We start from the raw sequence: 19,491 nt of genomic DNA, 5'->3' as shown, positions 1-19,491 counted from the left end.
ACTCCCAGATGCGGTCAATGCCTTTTATGGTCGCTTTAACTGACAAAACATGGGAGGCACCTCCACAAGCTCCCACAACTCCGACAACCCTGTGATTTCTGTCTCTGAGATTGCCATGAGAGCTTCCTGCAGGAGGGTGAACCCATGGAAAGCACCTGGCCCAGATAATGCTACCTACGCCACTCAACTGGCTGGAGTTGATATCCTTAACCTCTCACTTCAGCAGTCTGAGGTACCCACCTGCTCCAAGCAGGGTTCAATTTTACCAGTGCCCAAGAAGAACGTGGTAGCCTGCCTCAAAGTCTATCGTTCAGTAACACTTACATCCACTGTGATGAATTGCTTTGAGAGATTGGTGATGAAACAAATCAACTTCTTAATGAGGAGTGTCTTGGATCTGCTCCAATGTGTCTACCATCACTAGAGGTTAACAGTAGATGCCACTCAACTCTGGAACATCTGTGCCACAAAGGTGCATACATTATCAACTACAGCTCAGCCATCTACACCATCAAAACCTCTCAAAACTAATCAATATGCTCCAAGACCTTGGCCTCAATACCTTCCTGTGCAATTGGATCCTCGATTTCCTCACTTGCAAAACCCAGGTCAGTTTTGATTGACAACAATACCTCCACCACAATCACCATCAGCAAAGATGCATCATAAGGCTGTGTGTTTAGTCTCCTTTTCGACTCGGTTTGTAATTATGACTATGTTGTTAAGTAAAGCTCCAATGCCATACATAAGTTTGCTTCAGAAGTTGTCACCCAAAATCACTGCAGTCCTTTTGAAGGTACTCCCCACGGTACCTTTTGGTAAGCTTGGCCAAGATTTACATCCAGAGATGACAAATGACGAACAATAAATTTTCAGGTCAGATTAGTGTGCAACTGGAGAAGAAACTGCCAACAATGATGTTCCCATTGATCGGCTACCATTGTTCTTTGATGGTAGAGATCATAGGCTTGGGAGGTGCCGTTGGTATGGTCTAAGTGGATGACTCTAGTGCATGTTGTAGATAATACCCAATGTAACCATAACATGCTGCAGAGGAGATAAATTTGTAGGGTAGTTGATGAGGTGCCAATCAAGCAGACTTTTTTCCCCTGGATAAGGTAGGCCTTTGAGTGTTGTTGATTGTTGCACTCGTTCAATCATACTCCTGATTTGTACCACTTCATTCATTCATTAATTATATGCCATGTCATATGATATGGGCAATCATAGTCTTGACTTTGATCGTTCTTAGAAAATTTTTCTACCGTTGCCTTCTTCTGGGCAGTGTCTTTATACGACGAGTGACCCAGCCATTATCAATACTCTTCAGATTGTCTGCCTGGCATCAGTGTCGCATAACCAGGAGTTGTAATATGCACCATCTGCTCTCATGCCTTCATGTGTCCATATCAGGCAGCTAAACACGAGCTACACATTGCCCAATGGTGACCTCCTGTCTGGCAGAAAGAAGGAGCACTTTACACATCCTTTGGTACAGACATATCTCCACCCCACCACCCAACATAGCTGGTGCAAAATCCTCAGGGTATCAGGAGGTGAGTCACTCACTTCAGTCCCTTCAGTGTTTAGAATCAGAATCAGGTTTAATATCACTGGCACGTGTTGTGAAATTTGTTGTTTTGCAGCAGCAGCACAGTACATTATATTATAAAAATACAATAAATTACAGTAAGAATATATTTATACTGTATTAAATTAAATAATGCAAAAAAGAGAGCAAAAAAGAAAAAAAAGTGGTGAGATAGCATAGATGGCCTCATTGTCTATTTAGAAATCAGATGACAGAGGGAAGCTGTTCCTGAAACATTGTGTCTCTTTGGGCTCCTGTATCTCCTCCCTGATGGCAGTAATGAGTGTTCTTGTAAATCTAGTATTATGTGGTTAGTGCAACACACAAAAGTAGCTGGAGGAACTCAATGGGTTAGGCAGTATCTATAGAGGAAAATGGACAATCAACATTCTGGATCAATATCTTTCATCAAGGCTGGAAAAAGAGACGGCCAGTTCAAAAAGGTGGAGGAAGAAGTGGTGGAGAAGGAGCAGGCAAGTGATAGGTGGATACAGATGAAGGGAATCTGATAGGATGGTGACGAATCGCCATGTTTCAAGAAGCCAGATGGTGATAGAAGTGTGTGACAAAGAGATGACAAAGCAGACAGTGGACCGTGGAAGGTGGTGATGAGACTTGTGGGAGGAAAGTGAGGTTGATGGTCAGATCATGAGGCTGCAGAGGGAAGAGTTGGAGTCACAGAAGCCAGTGGGATAAGGAGAAAAAAATGGAACAGAGATGAGTGGTTACTGGAAGTTAGAAAAAAATTATGTTTGTGCCATCAAGTTGAAAACTACTAAGTCAGAAAATAAGGTGTTGTTCCTCTGCATTAAGCAATAACTTGTCAGTAGAGGAGTCCATGGTCACACATCTCCCTATCGAAATGGGAAGTGGAATTAAAATACTGGTCACTTGGAAATTTCAACTAGTACAATAGGCAGTGAAGGTGCTCAAAGAAGCAACCCACTAATCTGTGTTAGGTCTCACCAAAGTAGAGTAGGTGGTAACAGGAGCACTGGACATAATAAATGACTCTGATATCTTCAAACAGGGTAATGTAGCAGTTAGTGTAATGTTATTAGAGCCAGCAATGCGGACTCAATTCCACTGCTGTCTGTAAGGAGTTCACACAGTCTCTGCATGACCTCATCTGTTTCCTCCGGGTGCTCCAAAAATGTTCGCGTTAGTAGGTTAATTGGTCACATGTATGTAATTGGGTGGTATGGGCTCATTGGGGCAGAATGGTCTGTTACCATGCTGATCACTAAATAAATGAATGACATTATTGTGGCTGGTCCATTTCAATTTGTGTTCAATGTCAATGGGTATCCCATTTACACATCAAGTATAACAAGAGATAGTAATGCCACAGTGGTTGCACTCTCTTCTACTAGAATGAACATTTCTTATACTTCTGCAGTATGAACATTGTTTGTTACTTATTGGCCTTTGCCTATTGTCTAGGCCTTGAATTCATTTGAATATTGTCCTATCATCTGCAAACATCCTCACATCTGACATGAGCAGGGGTTCAGATTTGTAGATCATTGGGATCTTTCTTAGGGAGGGTTTGTCCTGTACAAAAAAGGGACAACTGAACTTCAGGGGAATCAATATCCTTGTGGACAAGAGTTGCTGAAGAGGGTTTAAAGTAGTTTGACAGAGGGATGGGAACCAGAGTGATGGGGCAATTGGTCTACAGATAGATGCACCACATAGAGAAACTGAGGAACAATAGATGATAGGCCAAAATTGCAGTCAGGGGATGGGTTGAAGAGCATCTATCTTAATGCAAGAAGTATCAGGACCTTATGGCTGATGAACTAAGAGCATGGGTCATTACACAGACCTACAGCATTGTGGCCATTACAGAAATCTGGCTGTATTAAGGGCAGGAACAGCTGCTGGATGCTCCAGAGTTTAGATGTTTCAAAGGGGACAGGGAGGGCAGTAAAATAGGTGGTGGGGGTTAGTGGCACTGCTAATCAGGGATAGCATCACAGTTGCAGAAAATGAGGACATCATGGAGGCATTGTCTATTTATTGTGGATGGAAGTCAGAAACAGGAAGAGAGCAATCATTCTATTTGGAGTATTCCTTGGATCTGAATAGCAAGAGATACAGAGCAACAGATCAGGAAGCAGGTTTTGGAAAAGTGACTTCAACTTCCCTAATATTGACTGGCACCTCAGTGCAAATGGTTTAGATGGGATGGAATATGTTAGGAGTGTCCATGGAGGATCCTTGGCACAAAATGGAGATAGGCCGACTAGAGGAGAGGCCATACTGGCTCCGATGCTAGGCAAGGAACCAGGTCAAGTGTCAGATATCTCAGTGAGTGAGATAGTGATCACAACTCCCTGACCTTTACCATAGCCTTGAAGTGAAACAGTGACCTGAGGGTCCACATCCGTAAAGATCCCGTAAAGTTGCTACGCAAATTGATGAGAGTTGCAGAGATGGCCAATGGTGTGTTGGCCTTCACTAGTTGGGGGATTGATTTCAGTTAGGTAATACTCAGCTCTTAAAAAAGACCTCATTACACCAGATACACTGGTGAATACACTGTTCAGTTCTGGTCACCTTATTATCGGAAGGATATGGGAGCTTAGAGAGGGTGCAGAGGAGATACAACTAGATGCTGCCTAGATTAGAGTGCATGTCTGATCAGGATGGATTGAGCAAGCTGGAGTTTTTCTCCTTGGAGTGAAAGGGGATGAGAAGTGACTTGATAAAGATATACAAGATAATAAGAGGCATAGATCGAGTGGATAACCAGATTAATAGGATGGAAATGGCTAATACAAGAGGGCATAATTTTAAGGTGATTGGAGGAAAGCATGGGAGGGGGAAGAGGACGTCAGAGTGTCAGAGGTACTTTTTTTTAAACACACAGGGAGTGGTGGGTGCATGGAATGCTCTGCTGTGGTGGTGGAAAGACAAGTACATTAGTGACATTGAAGAAACTCTTTGATAAGCATATGGAGGACAGAAAAATGGAAAGCTACCGTACATCTTTTACCTTTCTTCAGTAAGGAGGCAAACTGTAAACTGTTCTATGCAGTCTACCTACTGTACATAAGGAAGAGATCAAAAATAACTTGCAATTCTTTAGCTTTTTTAGGCCTCCACTACAGGATCAAGATATGTCACGACAATTCAATTCATTTGTGTTCAACATCCTCCATAACAATATAAAATGGCCATTAAAATTAAATTGTGCGCATTAGCTTTCTTTTCTAGATCATGCTTTAGATTTCCAAACTAAATGGCAACACAGCTGTTGGGCATGACTGTCTTCATCAATTAGGGCACCTTGAGTATAAACGTTAGGAAGTCATGATGCAGCTTTATAAAACTTTGGTCAGGCCACACTTAGACTGGTGTACAGAGTTCTGATCATCACATTACAGGAAGGACGTGGAGACTTTGGAAAAGATACAGAAGAGGTTCACCAGGAATTGGTATCTGAACTGTAGTTTGGCCAGTTTTGGACATTCTCCAGAGCATAGAAGGCCAAGTATATGAAATTATGAGGTATAGATAGGGTAGATACATCTTTTTTTCCAAGATACGAATGTTAAACTGGAAGATGCAGGTTTAAGATGAGTATAAAAAAACACTTATGAGCAAATTTTTGTTTCACACAGTGGTAGGGCCAAGAACATATTGCCAGGGAAAACATTACAAGCAGACAAGAAAACATCATTTAAGAGGCATTTGGACAGACAGATGAACAGGCGCAGAATACCGACCATGTGCAGGCAGATGGGATTCGTTAGCTTGCTGTTTTTGTCAGCATGGACATGTTTCTGTGAAGTCGTCTCACAAAAAAATTGTCATAACAATTTCAACTAACTAAAGTCAATTCCATACCTTATAGTAATTATTAGCACCAGACTGCAACATCATTTGTTGGGTAGAAATCAGCTGCTTTTTGCGTTTACTTTCCTTTTTCTGGGATTTCACCTCATCAACTAATTTACCAAATTCCTGTTTAATTTGGTCTTTTCCAAGTTCTGATTCTTGTAATTTTTCTTCACACATCTGCAAATTATGTGTAAGATAATCCTGAGAATGTAGAAGATATTCTATGGTGAGCTGTGCTAATTTGAATGCTTTCAGCAGGGCAGGATCCAATGGATTTTGACAGTAAGGGCATTTTTCAGCATCCATGTTGCAAAAGGTAATATTCATTATATTTTCCTGCAAAATGAAAAAATCCAGTTCATTGGCTACTCTCTCTATGTCGATGGCACTAATTCGTCTCCAATCCAGAATTTCACAACGATTTTTGAATTTAAAGAGAGGAAGATGACCATTGTATGCATCTGCTGTTAAAGCTGAAGAAAACGAGGTGCTGTCCGAACCCAGATTGTGAGAGAATTGTACTGCTGATTTCCTATTCAACCACATCATAGAATCTGTAAAGACAAAGATACTAAAACTATTAATAGATTAAAACTGCAACCTAAGATTTCGTCATGGAATTTGTATTCACTGTATGAGATAAAACAGAAATATATTAAAGTACAGCACAAGAACAGGCTCTTCAGCCCACCACCTCTAGGCCAACCATGCTGACTCAGTTCTATAGTCTCTGTGTCAATATGCTGAGTAAATATAGAGGCAAAAATCCATCTAAGATGACTCCCATCTCTTTCAAATCTATGCGCAGATGACCATGCTGATCTTCCAGTAGATCAGTTTTGTACCTTGCTATCCTTTTGCTCTTAATATATCTGTGGAAGCCCTTGGAATTCTCCTTCACTATGTCAACCAGAGCAACCTCATGCCTTTTCCTAGCACTTCTGATTTTTCTCTTAAGTATTTTCTTGCATTTCTTATACTCAAGTATCCCATTTTTTCCTTGCTGCCTACACTTGCTATGCACCACCTTTTTCTTGACCAGGGCCTCATACCCCTTGGAATACCTACCCGTTATTCTAACAGGAATATACAATCAGTACTTCAGGAATTTACAAATTCTGTTCTCTCAAAATTTAACGTTTGAAGATCTCTTACTTATGAAGGATCCTTTCATCAAAAAACACCCTATCCCAATCGACACTTACCAGGTGCTTCATGATGCCATCAAAATTGGCTTTTCTCCAATCAAGTCACAACCCAAGAACCAGTCCTATCCTTCTCCTGGAAGAGGTACAGTCGACGTTTCGGGCCAAGACCCTTCGTCAGGACTTCGAAGTCCTAACAAAGGGTCTTGGCCCAAAAAGTCAACTGTACCTCTTCCTAGAGATGCTGCCTGGCCTGCTGCGTTCACCAGCAACTTTGATGTGTGTTGCTTGAATTTCCAGCGCCTGCAGAATTCCTCGTGTTTACCTATCCTTCTCCATCATTATCTGGAAACTAATGGAATTATAACCACTAGATCCAAAATATTTCCCTACACACACTTCTGTCACCTGCTGTACACTTCTTTCGGGTTAACCCTCAACCTCCGTGCTCCAAAAAAAATCCAAATTTATCCAAATCCTTCTAATTGCTATATACATTCACTTTATATTTGAATTTCCAAAATTTGAACCTCACACTCCCAGATTAAACTCCATTATCCATTTTACTGCCCAAATTTCAAATGATATAGATCCTGCTGTATTTCACCTGTATTTTTGACTATTTCTTTTTATATATAGAAGACAGAGTGCTGGGGTGGAAGGCTATTACTCTGGCTGAAGATCCGTCACCAGTGAGGGCTCACCAGGATCAGTGCTGGCACTTCTGTGTTTGCAAGGTACATCATTGATATGGATAAAAATATAGATGGCTGGATTAGTGAGTTTGCAGATGACACCAAGATTGGCAGAGTTGTGGACAGCGTTAAGCAGTATCAAAGAATACATCGGACTATAGATCATTTACATAAATGGACATAGAAGTGACAGAAGGAGTTTAATCTGGACAAGTATGGGGTTTTGCACATTAGAAGGTCAACTGGAAATAGAAAGTTACACAATAGATCAAATTAAAGGAGAAAGTATACAGTTAATGGCAGGCTCCTTAATTAACTAAGATATAGAAGGATCTTGAAGTTCAGCTTGATAGTTCACTGCAACTGGCTACACATGGATAAGGTGGTAAAGAAGGCATAAAGTATGTTTGCCTTGATTGGTAGAGGAGTTGAATATAAGTGAAAGTCATACTGCAGCTACTGTATATAAAACTTCAGTCAGACCGGAGTATTGCATGCAGTTCTAGTTGCCCAATATAGGTAGGATGTGAGGGACAATGGAGAGGGTGCAGAAGAGGTTTACCAGGATGCTGCTTGGATTAAAGGGTATGAACTATATGAAAAAGTTGAGCAATATTGCATTGTTTAGTCTAGGCTGAGGAGAGACCTGATAAGGTTTTTTTTTTAAATTATGAGATGCATAGACAGAGTAGGCATTAGAATTTTTCCCATGAGTAAAATTATCAAACAGCAGAAGACAAATTTTTAAGAATCTAGGGGAGAGGTATGAAAATGATGTGAGGGGCAAGTTATTTTTATTAAATACAGGATGATAGATGTTTCAAATAGGTTATCAGGGTACTAGCAGAAGCAGACAGTTTGGTGGAGTTTTATGGGTGAAACATGGGAGGACACTTAGTATAAACTGGCTTCCAAGATCAGCACAATATTAAGGGCTGAATGGCCTGTTCTGTGATGTACTATTCCATGCTGTACATAAATCATAAACAGAGGATACCAGCAAAAATGGAACTTTAGAATAGTGCCCTGACAATCCTTCTTCTCGATATCAATGAGTCCAGAATATCAGTAAAGCACATCCACCACATGATTTTACAATGTCCTTCCCCTTAGTGAATACCAATGCAAAAGTACTCGTTCAGTATTTTGCATACTTCCATTTGCTCAAGGCACACATTCTCTTTTCTGTCCTTGAATGGTTTTACCCTTTTGCTTGGGATTCTCTTTAATTCTACCCAAAGACATTTCCTGGCTCCATTTTAGCCCTTCCAACTCCCTGTTCAAATTCCATCCAGCTTCATTTATATTCCTCAAAAGTAATGTTTGACCTCAGCTTCCTCAAACTTACATTTGCTTTCTTTCTCTTTTACTAAATTTGCAACATTTCTCGTTACCCGAGTTTCCTGAACCTTGCCATCCTTGTCTTTCTTCACAGGGAGATGTTGGTCCCAAATTCTAAGCAGCTGGCTTTTGAACAACTTCACATCACATGTGAACTAAACCAATAAAAGCCACTCCCAATCTGCTCTGCCCAGCTCTTGCCCAATACTGCTGTATTTCAGCCTTTCCTCAGTTTAGCACATACCCCCCACCCTTCACAAAACACAGTACCTCATCCCTTCCACCCAATATCCAGTCTTGTCTCTTTGCAGGATCTTATCCCTCTTCCTACGCAAGTCCTTGGTACCAACATGGACCATGACTGTTGACTGCTCATTCTCCCCTTTCACAGCATCATTGACCATGGCACCAAGGAGGCAATACATCATTCCGGACCAACACACTAAATAGAACTCTCTGGGTTAAGCAGCATCTGTAGAGGGAAATGGACAGTTGACATGTTGGGCTGTGACTCTTCATTTAGACCAAAAGGTAGAGGACAGATAGGCAGTGTAAAAAGTTGAATGGAAGGGACAGCTGGCAGGCAATAGATGGACCCAGGTTGGGAGGGGATGCAATAGGCAGATGGGTGAGGTACACTGGGAATGGTGCCAGAAGCTGGGAGGTGATAGGTGGAAGTGACAAAAGACAAATGGAGGAAGGTAGGGTATGGAATAAAGGGAAAGAGAAGCCACATGGGAGCCATGGGAGGAGTAATGAGCAGATATAATCACTACACTGATTGGCCTAACCTCAAATAATAATGAGGCAGCCTACAGAGAAGTCACTTAATGCTGCAAAAATAAAGGAGGAGGCTGTGAATTACAGGAGGAATGGAGACAGGCTAACCCCCACTGACATCAATGGATCTGGGGTTGAGAGGGTAAACAGCTCTAAGTTCCTCGGCATCCACATCACTGAGGACCTCACGTGGTCTGTACACACCAGCTGTGTGGTGAAAAAGGCACGACAACGCCTCTTTCACCTCAGACAGTTGAGGATACTTGGTATGGGCCCCCAAATCCCAAGAACTTTCCTACAGGGGCACAATTGAGAGTATCCTGGCTGTGTCATTGCCTGGTATGGGAACTGTACTTCCCTCAACCGCAGTACTCTGCAGAGAGTGGTGCAGACAGCTCAGTGAATCTGTAGGTGTGAACTTCCCACTATTCAGGATATTTACAAAGGCAAGTGTGTAAAAAGGGCCCAAAGGATCATTGAGAACCCAAGTCACCCCAACCACAAACTGTTCCAGCTGCTACCATCCAGGAAACTGTACCGCAGCATAAAAGCCAGGACCAACAGGCTCTGGGACAGCTTCTTCCACCAGGTCATCACATTGATTAATTGATTCTGACACAGCTATATTTCTATGTTATTATTGACTGTCCTGTTGTAAATACTATTTATTATAATTTACTATAAATTGCACATTTAGATGGAGATGTAACAAAGTTTTTTACTCCTCTTATAAATGAGGGATGCAAGTAATAATGTCAATTCAGTTCAATAGAGAGGAAAGAGATACAGAGGAGAAAGAGACAGAGCAGAAGCAGTCACCAGAAATTAGAGATTTCAACGTTCATGTCACCAGGCTACACCTAAGCAACATAGAAGGATAGAAGCAACACACATCAAAGTTGCTGGTGAACGCAAGCCAAAGGGTAGAAGGTATGGTTCCTCTAATTTGCATTTAAACTCACTCAACTTGGCAGTGGAGGAGGCTGAGGCAATATTGTCAGTGTGGTGTTAGAAATAATTAAAATGGCAAATAACCAGGAGATCCAGAAGAAAGATAGCTGACCGGTGGTGTAGTGGCATCAGCACCGGACTTTGAGGTGAATGGTCCCAACTTCGAATCCGGCCAGCTCCTTGCACATTTTCCATCCGTGCTGGGTTGAGCTTCGAGCTAGCAACAGTAAAATGCTAAAGAAACGGTAAAAATGCTGTCTGATGCACCACAAGGCATGATAAGGAACTACAGAAGAGAGCGAATGTGCTCGGTGAAGTGGTTACCCAGTTTGCATCCGATCTCACCAATGTAAAGGAAGCCATAATGGGAGTACAGAACTCAATAAATGCTATTAACAGGGGGATTTGTAATGTGAAAGACTGCCTCTCATGGAAGGACAGTTTAAAGCTCTGGATGGTGATGAGGGAGCAGGGGCAAGGGCGGGTATTACAAATAAGAGTGCCTCGAGAGGGGGGGGGGATGAGTGAAGAGGGCCAAGTGGACCAGAGAGCCATGGAGAGAGCAAGCCCTGTGGAAAGCACAGAAGGGTGAGGAAGATATGGTTGGTGTTGGGATCCCATTACAGATGGTGGAATTTGTGAAGAATGATATATTAAATGTGTAGACTGGTGGGATGGTAGATGAAGAACTCTAAGTCTCTTCTGCCTATGGTGTGACCACCTCACTCTCTGCCTCCTGCATGCTTCTCAGCAAGACAACTGCCCTCCAACTTACCCTTATGGTCTGACAGGAGCCACAGCTGAATGCACTTATTACCAACATCCTAAAGAAGGGTCTCAGTCCAAAATATCGACTGTTCATTTTCATGGATGCTCCCTGACCTCCTCACTTTCCCCATGTTTCTTAATAACACTGTCGTCATGGACATTTGGACATTCTGATCTTCCACTTCTCATACCTAGGAGCACAAAACTCCACTAACTGCCATTACTACTCCTTTAGTAAACTGCTGGACTTGAGAAAAAGGGAAAATCTTATCTTCTCTTAAAGCTGCTCACCCTCCTCACCAAAGCCTTATGTTCACTGAAGCTCACACTTTAACCCACCAGCACTTTGATCTCAGAACAATCCTTCCTCAAATGGCTTCTCTGTTGCTAAGCCTGTCACCTGTAAAACAGCTGCTCACCTACAAAAGATGTTTCAAACTTTCCCTGCTCCTCCTGGTTGATAATCTTGCAGGGGGTAAAACTCAAACATTCAGTAAACCAGGTGAAACTCTAAGTTTAAGAAATACCAACTGAAAAACATCAACTGAATGAAATTACTTTCTCACAGATCAGCTTTACATTTGGAAGAAATTGTACTTCTTGACCACTGCAATAATCTCAGAATAAATACCAGTGCAATAAGATCTATTATTTGTTTTAACAACTCTGGAGTTCAAATTTTAAAAGTCACTTTAAAAAATCACAATGTGTAATAAGGCCACACACAAAATATAGGAGGAACTCTTTTTGGAACCCTGAATGGAGATGAGGCAGGAGGTGAATGGGCAGGTGTAGCACTTAGGCCACTTGCATAGGTAACTGCTGGAAGAGAGATTAGTGGGGAAGGACAAATTGGACGAGGGAATCATGGAGGGAGCGATCCCTGCAGAAGTGGGTGGGGGGGGGGAGGGAGGGAGTTAAAGGTATCTTTAGTAGTAGAATTCCTTTGAAGATGATGGAAGTTGCAGACGATGATATATTAGATGCAGAGACTCATGGGATGGTAGGTAAAGACAAGAAGAACTCTATCACTGTTAAGGCAGTGGGAAGATGGGGTGATCGTGATTGCTTGGGAAAAGAAGGAGATGCGGGTGAGGGAAGCATCAACAGTGGAGGAAAGGAAATCTCATTATTTGAAAAAAGAGGACACCTCTGATGTCCTGGAGAGAAAAACCGCATTCTGGGAACATTCCGAGGCTAAGGAACTGAGAAAAGAGAATAACATTTTTACAAGAGATAGGGAGGGAAGAGGTATAGCCAAGTTAACCGTGGAAATCGGTAGGTTTATAAAAGATGTCAGTTGACAATTTGTTTCTAGATTCAGAGACAGAAGGATCAAGAAAGGGAAGGGAGGAATCAGGAATGGACCAAGTGAATTTAAGGGCACGGTGGTAGTTAGAAGCAAAGTTGATGAAATTGACGAGCTCAGCAACAGTTGCATGAAGCAGCACCAATGCAGTTATCAATGTAATGGAGGAAGAGTTAGGGAGCATTACTGGGCAAAGCTTGGAACATGGATTGTTCTACATAGCCAGCAAAGAGGCAGATATAGCTGGGGCCCATGACTACCTCTCAAATCTAAAGAAAGCAGCAGGAGCCAAAGGAAAAATTGTTCAGGGTGAGGACCAGGCGAGTGGTGATGGATAGGAACTGAATGGTTCTTTTATTGAGCAATAATATCCTGTATATATCATGACAATCAGAACTATATACAGGACATCAGCAGTAGCTTAAGCAATATTTTATTCGGTGTACCATAACACCCTAGCTAGCCCCATCTGCCCATAGTCTTCTACACGTTTCATAGCCATGAATGCTGCTGACGTGCCTGCCTGGCAATTCATTCCAAATATGCACTGCTCTTTGCATGAAGCTGCCCCTAATGTCCCTGTTAAATCTCCTGTCTCTGATCTTAAGCCCTCTTGTTTTTAGCAATCTCTTCCTGGGAAAAAGACAATGTGCCTTCACCTTGTTTATGCCCTTCATGATTTTATATACCTCTGTCAGGTCACCCCACTCTACAATCTCCAATCTCCCAGGGCACATAATCCTATCCTGTGCAACTTCTCTTGTAATTCAGATTCCAAATCCAGTCAATATTCTTTATTTTTTCTAGTTTAACACCTCCTCTGTAACAGGGTTACCAAAACTGTATGCAATAGCCCAGTCTGTCCAAAAACTTTTATAACTGCAACATAACTTCCGTTTCTTGGGGTGTTCAATGCCCCGACTGAGGAAGGTCAGTGGACCCAACACCTTCCCCCCCACCCTCTCTACCCCAAACACCACTTTCAATGGATTATGCACTTGCAGCCCCAGGTCCCTCTGTTCTAATACATTTCCCTGGACTCTACCATTAATTGTACAAGTCCTACCCTGGTTTCATCTCCCAAAATGCAAACCCTGACATCTATTTGGATTGAAAGCCATTTCCCAGTTCTCAGCCCACATACCTAGCTCATCAAGATCCCTGAAAATTTTCAATATCCCAGTGTGGTTTTATCAATACCTTGTACATGATGTCCCATATTCTTGTACTCAGTACCCAGACCAGTGAAGGCAAACACTTCAGACACCTAAGCTGCCCCATCTATCTCCGTTTCCAGTTTCAAGGAACTGTGTACTGTATCTCTATTGTACACCACTCTCTAGTCCCCTGCCATTCAGTCCTCGTACTCCCCTTTAACCATTTGATTCTTGAATCAACTGGCAAAACTCTAATCACTAGTTTAGCAATACAACTTTGATCACTTTGTACTAAAATTAACTTCTTTCTAAAAAATTGTGTTCTTCCTTGTAAAAAAAATGTTTTTCTTATGGGTGCTGCTTATATGATGTCAGGAGCACGTGATGCTCGAGAAGTCATATACATTACATCAATCCATATATGTTTGTACATATAACGAACTTGACTTTCATTTACGGAATATGATGGACATCTATAGTCAGCTACTTTAAACTGGATATGATGATTAGGGTAATACTATGGGCCCTTGGATAAGTTTTCATTAATAAAAGCATAGAGGATTACACATGCCCAGGAACTTGCATCTGCTCACTCTTTTCACCACTGAGAACTGATGTGTGTTCTCCCAAAGTCCCCTATAAGTTCCTTGGTCTTACTGCAAGGTTATTGTTGCAACACCAGTCAATTAGTCAATTGCACTCCAATGTGTCTCATTGTCACCAACAACAATGGCATCATCTGTGAATTTATTGATGTTGTTTGAGCTGTGCCTTGCCACAATCACGAGTGTAGAGAGAACAGCAGTAAGCTAAACACACATCCTTGAGGTGCAGTATTTGTGTTGATTGTCAGTGAGGAGATGTCATTACCAAAATGCACTGACTGCGGTCTCTTGACAAGGAAGTTGAGAATCCAATTGCAGAGGTAGATACAGAGACCCAGGTTTTGAAGCTTGTTTATAAACACAGAAGTGATGATGCTGTGAACGCCAACATGTAATCAATAAACAGCAGCTTGATGTATCTTTTACTATTGCCCAGGTGCTCCATAGCAGACTGAAGAGCCAGTCAGATTGCATCCACAGCTGATCTCATTGTGGAGGGTCCAGGTCGTTGCTTAAGCAGTAGTTCATTCTAGTCAAAAGCAACCTCTCAAAACACTTCATCACAACAGATGTCAGTGCGTGCTACCGAGCAATAGTCATTGAGGCAGCTCACCTCCCCCTGCTTTTCCTGAGCACTACCGTGATTGCTCCTACATTCCCATCAAATCATTCATCTATTTGGGAATCCTCATGCAGGATTCCCGAAAGGTTAATTTGCAGGCTGAGTCAGTGGTGAGGAAGGCAAATGTAATGTTAGCACTCATTTTGAGAGGACTAGAATATAAAAGCAAGGATGTAATGTTGAGATTTTATTAAGTGGTGAGGCCTCACTTGGAGTATTGTGAGCAGTTTTGGGCCCCTTATCTAAGAAAGGATGTGCTGATATTGGAGAGGGATTAGGAGGTTCATGAAAGGCTTGTTATATGAGAAGCGTTTGATGGCTCTGGGCCTCTACTCACTGCAATTCAGAAGAATGAGGGGTGACCTCATTGAAACCAATCAAATGGTGAAAAGTCATGAGAGAGTGAATACAGAAAGGATGTTTCCTATGGTGGGAGAGTCTAAGACCAAAGGGAACAGCCTCAGAATAGAGGGCTGTCCTTTTAGAACAGAGATGAGGAGGAACTTCTTTAGCCAGAGAGTGGTGGAACTGTGGAATTCGTTGTCACAAGTGGCTGTGGAGGCCAAGTCATTGGGTATATTTAAGGCAGAAGTTGATAGATTCTTGATTGATCGGGGATACAGGGAGAAGGTAGGACTTTGGAGCTGAGAGGGAAAATGGATCAGCCATGATGAAATGGCAGAGTAGACTAGATGGGCCAAGTGGCCTAATTCTGCTCCTATATCTTATGGTCTAATAACAAAAAGTGTGGTTTCCAGGACCAATACTTCGCCACCATCATCCTCAGCCTCCTATAATCTGGCCAAATTGTAATCCAATTTGCCACAGATCCCTGATCAGTTTCCCATGTGGGATCTTGTTAAAGAACTTATTCAAAATCCACTTCATCAACTGCAGAATCCTCATCAATATATTCCACACACAGCCCTTTGACACCTAGCTTTTATTTTTCGCTTCTCACCTTTCCATCTGTCCATCATCTACACACTCTATTCACTTAGTTTCCCCTCCCCGCCATTCTCATCTGCTCAGTGTCCTTCCCTCATCTGGTTTCACCAAACACCCTCTCGGAAAACCAGTTTTCTTCTGCAATTCTCACCTGGATCCCCCTGTCAACTTTCAGACTCCTGCTTCACTCCACCCCTCATCCCTTTGTACTAGCTATGATCTAGCAAGGTCTCAACCCAAAATATCGACCATCCCTTTGCCTTCACAGATGCAGCCTGACTTGCTGGATTCCTACAGCAGTTTGTTTTCTTTTTGTCTGCTCTAGATTACAGCATTTGCAGTCCCTTGAATTTCAGTATAGTCTCACACATAAAAGTTACTGATGAACGCAGCAGGCCAGGCAGCATCTCTAGGAAGAGACACAGTCGACGTTTCGGGCCAAGACTCTTCGTCAGGACTAACTGAAAGGAGAGCTAATAAGAGATTTGAAAGTGGGAGGGGGAGGGGAAGATCCAAAATGATAGGAGAGGACAGAAGGGGGAAGGATGGAGCCAAGAGCTGGACAGTTGATTGGCAAAAGGGATATGAGAGGATCATGGGACAGGAGGCCCAGGGAGAAAGAAAAGGGGGAGAGGGGGAAAAACCCAGAGGATGGGCAAGGGGTATAGTGAGAGGGACAGAGGGAGAAAAAGGAGAGAGAGAAAAAGAATGTGTGTGTATATAAATAAATAACGGATGGGGTACAAGGGGGAGGTGGGGCATTAGCAGAAGTTTGAGAAGTCAATGTTCATGCCATCAGGTTGGAGGCTACCCAGACGGAATATAAGGTGTTGTTCCTCCAACCTGAGCGTGGCTTCATCTTTACAGTAGAGGAGGCCGTGGATAGACATATCAGAATGGGAATGGGACATGGAATTAAAATGTGTGGCCACTGGGAGATCCTGCTTTCTCTGGCGGACAGAGTGTAGATGTTCAGTGAAACGATCTCCCAGTCTGCGTAGGGTCTCGCCAATATATAGAAGGCCACATCGGGAGCACCAGACGCAGTACATCACCCCAGCCGACTCACAGGTGAAGTGTCACCTCACCTGGAAGGACTGTCTGGGGCCCTGAATGGTGGTAAGGAAGGAAGTGTAAGGGCATGTGTACCACTTCCGCTAATGCCCCGCCTCCCCCTCGTACCCCATCCGTTATTTATTTATATACACACACATTCTTTTTTTCTCTCTCTCTCTCCTTTTTCTCCCTCTGTCCTTCTCACTATACCCTTTGCCCATCCTCTGGGTTTTTCCCCCCCTCCCCCTTTTCCTTCTCCCTGGGCCTCCTGTCCCATGATCCTCTCATATCCCTTTTGCCAATCAACTGTCCAGCTCTTGGCTCCATCCTTCCCCCGCCTGTCTTCTCCTATCATTTTGGATCTCTCCCTCCCCCTCCCACTTTCAAATCTCTTACTAGTTCTTCTTTCAGTTAGTCCTGACAATGGGTCTCGGCCTGAAACACCAACTGTACCTCTTCCTAGAGATGCTGCCGGGCCTGCTGCGTTCACCAGCAACTTTTATGTCTGTTGCTTGAATTCCCAGCATCTGCAGATTTCCTTGTGTTCAATATAGTCTGCTGCCTCTAGGAAAAGGTGAACCAGATTGGTCGGACAGGATTTCACAAAACAAAGCTACACTGATAACTCTTGATTAATACCTGTCTTCAAGGGTTGGTTAATACTGCCTCTCAGAATTTACATTGTGGCCTTTTGTTAGTTACACCTGTACACCTACTTGTTAATGCAAATATCTAATCAGCCAATCACAAGCCAGCAACTCATTGCACAAAAGCATGCAGACATGGTCAAGATTCAGTTGTTATTCAGACCAACCATCAGAATGGTGAAGAAATGTGACCTAAGTAACTTTCACGAAATGATGGTTGGTGCCCTATAGGGTGGATCGAGCATCTCATAAACCAATCATTTCTGTGATTTTCACGCAAAGCAGTGAAAAAGCAGTGGGATAGAGTTTGCAGCAAATGGTGCAAGAAACAAAAAACACCCAACGTGCAGCAGTTCTGTGAGCGAAAAAGCCTTGTTAATGAGAGAAGTTAGAGGAGACTGGCCAGACTAGTTCAAGCTGACAGGAAGTTGACTATAACTCAAATTACTGCATGTTACAACAGTGGTCTGCAGAAGAGCAACTCTGAATGCACAACATTTTGAACGTTGAAGTGGATGAGCAGAAGACTTAGAAGATATACTCAGTAACTTGACTTCCTGATTTTCAGCTGATCCATGTGGCCTCCAATCATCTGGCACCTCACTTGTAGCCAGTGTACCTCTCCATTTTTAAGCCAACTAAAATATCTACTACCTACTTTTTTATAACATGTCCCAGAATTTCACCATATCACCCCCTTCTCGCATCCTCCAACCACCATGTCCCCTGCCTTAGTGAACATATCCTTTTTCCATTCTTTTCTTGTCTATCCTCAATACATTTCTTAAAAGCATCAAGACATTCCTCAAACTTGTCTCCTACTGCTGCTTCATGTCCCGTGTTCTCCTAGCTTTAGTGCGACAAGGCATCTGGTAGAGCCCCTATCCCACAGTGCCAGAGATCCGGCACTGTGCCTTAACCTCGGGTGCTATCTTTCTAACACATTCAATGCTACAGCGCAGGATTTCATAGTATTTCAGTTTCCGACCATATTCCAATGTCACCTAGGTTAATTTACCATATTAAATTGCATGTATCTGGGTGGTAGAATCTGGGAGAATTGAAGATAAAGTGGAGGTGAAGATTTTTAAAAAGAGACCAATCCGGGATTAATACAAACGTGATGGTCAGGAAAAAGTTAATGGGCCTAAGAGCCTGTCCCTGTGCTCTACCTCTCCCTCACTATATCTTCTATAAAGTTCTCTTTACTTTGTTTTCCGTAATTACAGCTCTCGATATCTTTTGACATGCGGGATTCCTTGGATCTACAGGCATTACCTTTTACCAAGATTGGAACGGGTTGGACCTGAAAACAAACAATGCGCTGAGGGAACTGAGCGGGTCATAAAACATCTGTGAGAGGAAAAGAAATTATCAATGTTTCTCATGGAAATCCTGCATAAGGACCAGCTCACTGTCTGTTACTGCAGAATGAAACATCTGCAGGATCTTCTGTTTCCTCGGGCTGAATTCTCATGATCTGCTCTCAGTCGAGTCCCGTTGTTCATTGCAAGGTTTCTCTATTTAAATTTTACTTTTACTGAAGAGTGCAATATAAGCGCCACGCTTCAATCAATGTTCGCCGATTTCATTCGGTCCGGGAACATCCACTCCGAGCTAACCGTCTCCTGAAACTTAGCGTTTACCGCAAAGACAGAGTCTAAGCCAAATTTACATGAATTTATGAACACGTTTTGAACAAAACATACTTCAAAGGGAATACCGGGACACACAACGGTATAGATGTCGACCACTCACACAATATGTGTTTCCACCTTCCGGTTATCCATATTCGTCATTTCCGGCTATATCCCGTTGCTGGGCAATGAAGGAAAGATGTGGTTAAACTTTAAAGTGTGCTGAGCACTTTGCCGGAACTAAATGATCTGAGTTATTGGGACAGGTTGGCCAGGCACTGTCTTTATTCTGTGAAGAATGAGGGGTGATCTAATAGAAAAGCTTAAAATCGGTGGAGGCATAATTAAGATAGAAGGTAGCAGTCCCCCCCCCCTCACCACCACCACCAC

The 19,491-nt window shown here is 42.7% G+C and overlaps 1 protein-coding gene across 1 annotated transcript in view; it reads right to left on the bottom strand.

Moving 5' to 3' along the window:
* Nucleotides 1-19,249, bottom strand: part of LOC140197333 (cilium assembly protein DZIP1-like) — a 173,696-nt gene extending 154,447 nt beyond the window's left edge. The window contains exons 1-2 of the mRNA XM_072257288.1: nt 19,223-19,249; nt 5,447-5,994 (exon numbers count right to left, since the gene is read on the bottom strand). Of these exons, the coding sequence (XP_072113389.1) occupies nt 5,447-5,989 (543 nt within the window). The 5' untranslated portion in view covers nt 5,990-5,994; nt 19,223-19,249. The remainder of the gene's footprint in view (nt 1-5,446; nt 5,995-19,222) is intronic.
* Between the last annotated feature and the right edge of the window lie 242 nt (nt 19,250-19,491).

This window comes from Mobula birostris, chromosome 5 (genome assembly GCF_030028105.1).
Source record: "Mobula birostris isolate sMobBir1 chromosome 5, sMobBir1.hap1, whole genome shotgun sequence".
In the NCBI taxonomy this organism is placed as follows: Eukaryota; Metazoa; Chordata; class Chondrichthyes; order Myliobatiformes; family Myliobatidae; genus Mobula; species Mobula birostris.
The sequence above is the reverse complement of the archived record's forward strand: the minus strand, read 5'-3'. Positions and strand labels throughout refer to the sequence as shown.